At 43.2% G+C, this 8,550-nt stretch overlaps 1 protein-coding gene across 1 annotated transcript in view; it reads left to right on the top strand.

Moving 5' to 3' along the window:
* The first annotated feature begins 552 nt into the window (after positions 1–552).
* The window catches only part of LOC124882716 (potassium voltage-gated channel subfamily A member 1), a 43,169-nt gene continuing 35,171 nt past the window's right edge, over positions 553–8,550 (top strand). The window contains exon 1 of the mRNA XM_047389228.1: positions 553–4,959. Within this exon, the coding sequence (XP_047245184.1) occupies positions 2,640–4,352 (1,713 nt within the window). The 5' untranslated portion in view covers positions 553–2,639 and the 3' untranslated portion in view covers positions 4,353–4,959. The remainder of the gene's footprint in view (positions 4,960–8,550) is intronic.

Raw genomic sequence — 8,550 nt, 5'->3', positions numbered from 1 at the left:
TATTCCGGCCGAAGACGTCACTCATAGTGGAAGGCTCTTGTTCCTGGCTCGATTTGTTGTGTGTTTTGGAGGTTCCTCACTGAGGATCACTGAATTGGACATGAATGGGGAAAAAAAAAAATGTTAAAGAAAGCCTGAGTGATGATCAGAACATCTGAGGTATGAAGGGAAATAAAACAAAAAGAACTTCACTCACAAACTGGACAAAAGTAACAATAGCAAAAAATAAGACTTAATTCAGAATCGTCTGGACTAAAACTTCTTGGTTCTGTGTTGTGTTTCTGTCAGTTTTCTCTGGCTGAGTCAGCACACACAGCTCAGCTGCTCAACCAACTGCCAGCTTCTGGGGAAGGAGACGTCACAAGCCTGTTCAACCAATCAGAAAAGGACTTTGGAACATGGGAGAAACATCATATTATGCAGCCAAAAAGAAGAATGGGTCCTATGTTTTTCAACAAATTGTTTTATTTTAAAACCTTTTCTGAATTTTGAAATTAGCAATATTCAAATAAGAGATACAAGTATTAATAAACATTCAAACTTCTTTTGAGCATAATACTTCAGTGTAATAAAAAGCTTGGTACAGGACAATCAGGGTGCCATCATTTTTTAAATGATCTAAATAGTCCATCAAGGATATTTTCTAGGTGCTTTGAGGAGACCAGTTCTTGTTGGTAAAAGGTGAAATTGTTAGGAGTTTCAAAACTGTTTCCATACCTAAATTGTTAAATATCTCTTTTGATTTTCTGGCCATTTTTGAGACGTGAGCACAAACATTTATTGTGGTTTAGTTTGATTTTCTTTCTAGCTTTATGGGGCTTAGAATTAGTACTTAAAGGTCACAAATTATACACAAAATCTATTTTATCAACTGAGCCATGATCACAAATGATGGGTTGATAACTGTATGAATGTACACATTTTGGTGGATTTTCTGTCATAAACTTAAAAACCCAGATTTATAGATATTTTGTTTTTACAAAATAATGTAAATATTTGTTGTTTATGTTGTTATCTTGAGATCCTGATCTTACTGTGATAATTTCCGTACCAACTGTATGGAGAATTTTCAAGTCTTGCCTCAGTTAGATTTAGATCTGGACTTTGACAAGGCCGATTTCAACAAATGAATATGCATTGATCTTAACCTTCCCAGTTTATGTTTTGGGTCATCGCACTGCTGGGAGGTACAACCTCCACCCCAGGCTCGTCTGTCCTCCTAGCATCTCCAACCAGTTTCTATGTTCCTGCCAAAGAAAATCATCCCCACAGCATGATGGAGCCACCACCTCAAGATGGTGTGCTTATGGTGAGGTACAGTGTTCGTTTTCCATGATAAATACTGTTTACATACAAAAAGTTTGATTTTGGTCCCATCTGACCAGAATGTCTTCGTCTATATTGTTGGTTTATTGTTTGCAGACATTGATAAATAAATAGTGAGACATAGATTTCAAGTTTGAACATTGGACTTCTTTTTGCCTGTGTAGAAAATATGCCCACACTGCCCCAGTGGCTCTTTGGCTTTTTTGTTGCTGAAAGTGTTTGGTTTGACGACTACACACATGTTTGCAGCATCCCCTTACATGGCTTCTGGCAAACACTAAACAGGGTTTTTGATGGTTTTCTACCTGCCACTCTTCCTAAAGAAAGCCAGATTTGTGTTGAGTTTTCCTGTCAACAGATTTTCCACCTGAGCAGTCAATCTCTGCAGCTCCTCCAGACTAACTTTGGGTCCTCTGGCTGCCTCTCTGCTTAATGCTAGACAAAGCTGGACTTCAGAGACCATCTTTGACTTTGACTGGGCCAAAAAGTCAATCAACTTAGGTAATTCAAATTAGGTAACTTCTTAACTTAAAACAGGTGGTTGCACTTTATTTAGGGGTATCAGAGTAAAGGAGACTGAATACAAATGCACACCACACTTTTCAGACTTTTGCTTGGAAAAAGTAAAAAGGAAGCATAAATAATTCAACTATCTGCTGCTTGGGCTGGTTTGTCAGATGAACTCTCAATAAAACACATTGAAGCGTGTGGTTGTGATGTAACTAAATTTGAACAAAATTCAGTAAATCTAAAAACTCCAGAACTTGTCATCTATGTTAATCTGACGAGTCTAATCATCAGCCAGTTTGACTTTAAAAGTGGTTAATTTTCAAGAAAGACGACGACGTGAGGATGAATCTTGAGAGAAGGCAGGCAGATGCTCTTGGATCATGAAAATGGTCAGTGCGCGCACCAAAGGGAGCGCGTCTTCGCTCCCAGAGAGAGAGAAAGGGAGGGAGAGAGAGGGGGAGAGAGCTAGAGGGAGGAATAGGAGGGTGAACGGATCGTCTCTCATCCACAGATACTTTCAGCGGCGGCTGAACGCTTTAACCGCGCAGGAACGTTTATTCCAGCCAACTCTCTTCTTCTTTCTCTTCTTCTCCCGTGGGTTTAGAGTTGACTTTCTTCGGAGCTTCTTGAAGCAGCAGAAGCAACACATGCCTCCCTGCAGAGAGGAGCCGCGGCTGTGATTCAGAGCGCAGCTCCGTCTCCATCACCGCCATCACCGCCTCACGTCCTGCCGTGAGGATGTCTGCGCCGCCGCTCAATAAGTCTCCGCTGTTTTTCCCCGATTAACCGTTGATGGCGGCGGAATGGAGATAGCCTTGGTGAGCTTTGAGAACGGCGGCGCTAAGGGGAGCGGCGGCGGCGGAGGAGGAAGCAATGCCGAGGAGACCTGCCGGAACGCACTGGAAGTCCCTCAGCAGGGCTTCGTTCAAAGTGGGCTGGGAGAGGAGTTCGGTAAGGAGTTGAATACCCGGGGGAGTCCTCAGCAGCCGAAGCAGCAGCAGCGCAGCCCCTGGAAGATCAACGACATGAACAACACTCTGAGCTGCAGCGAGAACGCCATGGATGCGCTTTTACGCGCGGACCACAGTCCCCACCTGTTCGACGAGGACATGCTGGACATGGACATGGACACGGAGAACAACGAGAGGGTTCTGATCAACATAGCCGGGCTCAGGTACGAGACCCAGCTCGGCACCCTTAACCAGTTCCCAGACACTCTGCTGGGAGACCCGGCCAAGAGAATCAAGTACTTCGACCCGCTCCGAAACGAGTACTTCTTCGACCGCAACAGGCCGAGCTTCGACGGGATCCTTTACTTTTATCAGTCTGGGGGGAAGATCCGCAGACCCGTGAACGTGTCCATCGACGTGTTCGCGGATGAAATCCGGTTCTACCAGCTGGGAGAGGAGGCCATGGAGAGGTTCCGAGAGGATGAGGGGTTTATAAAGGAGGAGGAGAAGCCGCTGCCGCAGAACGAGTTCCAGAAGCAGGTCTGGCTTATCTTCGAGTACCCAGAGAGCTCCAGCCCGGCGCGGGGCATCGCCATCGTATCTGTGATCGTCATCACCATCTCCATCATCACCTTCTGCCTGGAGACCCTGCCGGAGTTCCGGGACGAGCGGGAGCTGGCGGTCAGCAACCGGCTGGACAACAGCACTGCGCCGCGGCCCTCCCTCACCTTTACCGACCCCTTCTTCATCATCGAGACCACCTGTGTCATCTGGTTCACCTTCGAGCTGATCGTTCGCTTCTTTGCCTGTCCCAGCAAGTCCGAGTTCTCCAAGACCATCATGAACATCATCGACATCATGGCCATTATGCCTTACTTCATCACGGTGGGAACGGAGCTGGCGGAGCAGCAGGGCCAGGAACACCAGAACGGCCAGCAGGCCATGTCCCTGGCCATCCTGAGGGTCATCCGCCTGGTCCGGGTCTTCAGGATCTTCAAGCTCTCCAGGCACTCCAAAGGTCTGCAGATCTTGGGTCAGACCCTAAAGGCCAGCATGCGGGAGCTGGGCCTCCTCATCTTCTTCCTCTTCATTGGGGTCATCCTCTTCTCCAGCGCTGTGTACTTCGCAGAGGCGGACGAGCCGGAGTCCCACTTTTCCAGCATCCCGGACGCCTTTTGGTGGGCCGTGGTCACCATGACGACGGTGGGCTACGGTGACATGCGGCCGGTGACGGTCGGGGGGAAGATCGTGGGCTCCCTGTGCGCCATCGCCGGCGTGCTGACCATCGCGCTGCCGGTGCCGGTCATCGTGTCCAACTTCAACTACTTCTACCATCGGGAGACGGATCAGGACCAGTCCAGCCTGAAGGACGAACCCAGCGGTGGCCCAGAGAGCCCAGAGGTGAAGCGCAAAGGAAGCAAGTCATCGGTGAAGTCTCAGGGTGTGGAGAAGAACGAGGCTGACGGCGCTTCGGCGGAGAAGGCGAACATAAAAGCCAACAGCAGCATGGACTTCAAGAAATCCCTTTACGCATTCTGCCTGGACACACGGGAGACGGACCTGTAGCCCCGCAGGGTTCAGGCTCGGTCTGATCCATGAACTCCTGCAGGAGCGCTGTTCAAACTAAACCATAACAAGCACACTTTAATCCCACATCCATCAGCCAGCGGAGCGGCCCTTTAAATCTGCAGGAGAACCTCCACAGCATGAACTCTGTGGGCTGCAGGATGAATTAGTGGGAAATGGGACATCAGGACTCTGCAGAGGATAATCAGGGACAATCAGGACTTGGGATAATTACTGGACATGGCGGAGGATTAACCACACTCTGTGTACATAATGTAGGAAGAGAGAGGAAAAAAAGATTTTACTCCTTCCTACACTTAGCCGTGATGATTACATCAAGCAGATGTGTACATATTCCCAACATCAAGGTGGAGATGTTAATTTCTTCTGTTTTTGGAAGGATAGAGGTCTATTTTTGAGATCCAGACACTCAGGTTTTATGGAAGACTGGACCTGAGACTGAGTGGACCTCAGCCTTGTTTGTGTCCGATACGTTTAAACTAAAAAACCTTTTATTTATGAGGGGGAAAAATGGACAGAAAATAAAGAAAAGCAGCCAAGAGACGACAGAGCAGAGAACATCTGGAGAAATCAACTCTAATACCAGGTTAGTCCTGAACATTCGTGTTGCTCCAAACATCAGGAAGTTTGCTTTTAATTTGCAGAATAATCTTAATAATTAAAGGTTTTCATTTGATTTACTGGAACTGGATTTCAGCAAAGTAATAAGAAACCTTCAGTCTATCTAATTTAAGCAGAAATGGCAAGATTTTTAAACATAAATGTTGCATGCATCTGTATTCAGCTCCATTTACCTCAAATTAAAATCAAACCATTTCCATCTAATTAGTTGAAAACATCAAGTGTGTCTCATTTAAACTCATTATATAAACACAGAGGTTTGTAGGAGAATATTAGTGAAAACAGCAAAAGAGAGACAGAGACCCATAATGGAGCATGGTGGTGGCAGCATCATGATGTAGGGATGGTCTTCTTCAGTGATGACAGGCATGCAGATTATAGTTAGGGCTGACGACTGGAGCAAAAGTTCATCTTTAATAGGATGTTGACCCTAAACAGCCAGAGCTACATGGTTTAATACCTGGAAATGCTGTGGCCTGAAGGACACATCCAACCTGTTAGACATCTTCAACAGGTTTAAAGATATCAGGACAAACTAGCAAAAAATTCCCATCTGAATATGAGAAACTGTCTTCTATTTTAAAGCTAATATCTTTCACCTATTTCATCTATTTATTTCTCTGGGACCATGTACAGAAAACAATCACAAAGTCTTAATACATTTCCTCAAAACATCTGATAATTATCAATGTTACATTAACATTAACACAACGTTGGCACATTTACAAATACGTTGATAGAAACAAGACAAACTTCATCCGATGGAAGGTGGATTTGTTTTTCCGTTTCACTTTGGTCAGAAGCTGCAGAGGACAGATGGAGTCTGCAGGCGCGTCGAGCCATCAGCTGTCGCAGCGTTTTCCCTGCAGCAGATGGGAGCTTCCTGCACTTTTGTCCTCAGAGACCCCCAAGTACTCTGAGCTGGGACAGAAGCATCTTAAAACCCGGAACACTTATTTATAGAGCATTTAGTCAGATATGAATTTACGTCATTTAGAGATAAGACTTTTTAATTGTTCACAGAGGAGTTTTTCTTCAAAATGTTCTTGAAGAAATTGGAAAGTGACTAAGACCTTTGGCTCATGGCATATTTTCCTGTCCTCTGTATGACCATAGGGACCAAAGCCGCCAGAACCAACTGTAACTTTGTAGATGCTGGAAATACTTTCATCTTAAGGTTTCCCTGCTTCTACCATGTGTGTTGTTGATGTTTGGGTTAGCTGGATCATTACCAGATATCTTCAGATATGTAGTACGCCTGCAGCACCATTCTCTTATATAGAAATCTTTCATTTTTTATAGTTCTGCAGTGAAACATGAGTCAACTAGATTTTAAATAAATAATTGGGCCATTAACTGATTCGTTGAGTCTCCAACCCTCTAAATGCAGACGTACGTAGCAATACGTAAATACAGGTCATACTTTACTGAAACTTCCATGTTACTTTTCAGAACTTACAGGTTGCCTTGGGGAACGGACAGGTTACAGTCCCAGAACTTACCAGATGCTTTCCAGAACATACGGATGTCTTTACCAGAACTTAAATGTTACTTTGATGGAACCTTCTGGTTTATTTGCAAAAACCTGCAGAGCACCTTTTGGAACCCTATATTACTTCCCAGAACTTACAGTTTACTTTTCAACAATAAACTGACTACCCTCCCGAAAATACAGATTACTTTCCCAGATGTTATAAGGTACTTTCCTTTAACTTACAGGGTACTTTCTAAAATTGACAGATTCCTTCAGCAGAACTTACAAATTAACTTTACTGGAACACAGCGGGAATGTTTTAGAACCCCATATTACTTTTCCAGAAAATTCAGTTTACCCTTCAGAACATCTATGTTACTATCAAGAGCTCACAAGATACCTTCTAGGTAATAAGGCTGGTTTTCTGGAATGCACAGGATACTTTGCTGGATCCTACAAGGGAAGTTCTGAAACTTACTCTCCTGGAATTTACAAGTTGCTCCCAAAAAACTACCAGGTTGCTTTCCTGGAACGCACAGTAAACCCTAAGGTTTTACAAAAGTGCTCAGAAAGGTGTGGAAAAGTACCTTTTATTGAGTATGCTGAGCCAAATTTTAAGTTACAACCTTCACAGCACAGGTTGGGCCAACCAGGTCAGAGGTAAGATATCAACTAAGGTTGTCAAAACAATTGAAATATATAATTTTAAAAAATGAGTTATTTAAAGGTACTCATTTGTGTCAAAATCGATATATACTGACCCATCCTTATCTGCCCAAATTGTGACATTTCTACCTGCAGCAGCGCTGCAATAACAGAGACGGTCAGAAAAAAACAAAACGTTTTCGGTGGTACTTTCCCAATGACACAGAGGGACAGGAAAAAACTGTTCCAACACACAAAATTATAGAAGCATTTTAAATGTTTTTAAGGCTTTTTTATTATTCCTGTCCATTACTAAAAAAATAAAATGCTTTATATATAAAATAAATTAGAATGAAACTGTATTTGTCCTTCAGCAGAAACATTTATTTGTATCAACATCAAATTTACAGGCAACTGGAAGCACACAATGACACGCTAAAGCTGGAATCAAAGGTGTAGACTTCCATAAAGGAAATTAACAGTTATACGATATATTTTTTATCTTAACTAAAGTACCCATGCCTTAAAAAATATTGCCGCGACATGGAATATGGTCTCGAGTATTTTTATTAGTATCGGTGACGAGTTTGAAGTTTTAGTATCGTGAGCACCCTAATGCCAACTGACAACTAATCCAAAGCTTTGAAGCAGAGGCTCTTTTATTTACAGACACATTAAATTAAAATATTATAGAAAATTCCATGTATTTTAGTAACTCCATCACTGAGTGAAACATTACATAGATTAATTACACACAGACTGATGTTTTCGAGGTTTTGTTTCTGTAAATAATGATAATATTCCGCTTGCCTGTTTACAGGTTGTACTTTCTGATTTATTGACTATGACTGTTTATATATAAAAATATTCATTTGATCAAATTAATAGAATTTCTCTGTCAGGCTGCTCATCTGTCTAAAACGGTCAACCTGCAGTTTAATTTGTCTGTAATCATGTCGGCAGCTTCCTTCTTTCTGTCATCACCCATCAGCTCCCTCCACCTCCATCTGAACCTTTCAGGGACACTTCTGTCAGTTTCTGGGAGTGATCCAGGTCCCCTCGCTGCCTGTATCTGGTTAGATTATATAAATGTTCTCCTTTACTCATCAAGTCATCCACTTTCAGCTGTATGAGCTGTTTTTTTGCATAGAGAAAACAGCCTTTGAGCTTCATGGCTGATCAGGAAGCTGCAGGATGAAAACCTGCCCTGCAGATCCATCCTAGCTTCTATCTTTTGTCATCTTTCATGTGAAATCACAGAGTAAGCCTCTGTCACAGTCTGCTTTTTGTACCCTAGTATGTTTATAACTGACAGGTTCATTTAATAACATATAGGATGCACATTTTATTCCTAAATGATTGCCCCAGTTGTTTTTATGTAGATATCCTGACAAACCTTAGTCTTTTCATGCAGAAAAGACTTTTCCCTGCCTGCAG

The sequence above is a fragment of the Girardinichthys multiradiatus genome, chromosome 17, assembly GCF_021462225.1.
Source record: "Girardinichthys multiradiatus isolate DD_20200921_A chromosome 17, DD_fGirMul_XY1, whole genome shotgun sequence".
In the NCBI taxonomy this organism is placed as follows: Eukaryota; Metazoa; Chordata; class Actinopteri; order Cyprinodontiformes; family Goodeidae; genus Girardinichthys; species Girardinichthys multiradiatus.
Note: the sequence above shows the minus strand (reverse complement) of the source record. Positions and strands in the feature narration are given on the sequence as shown.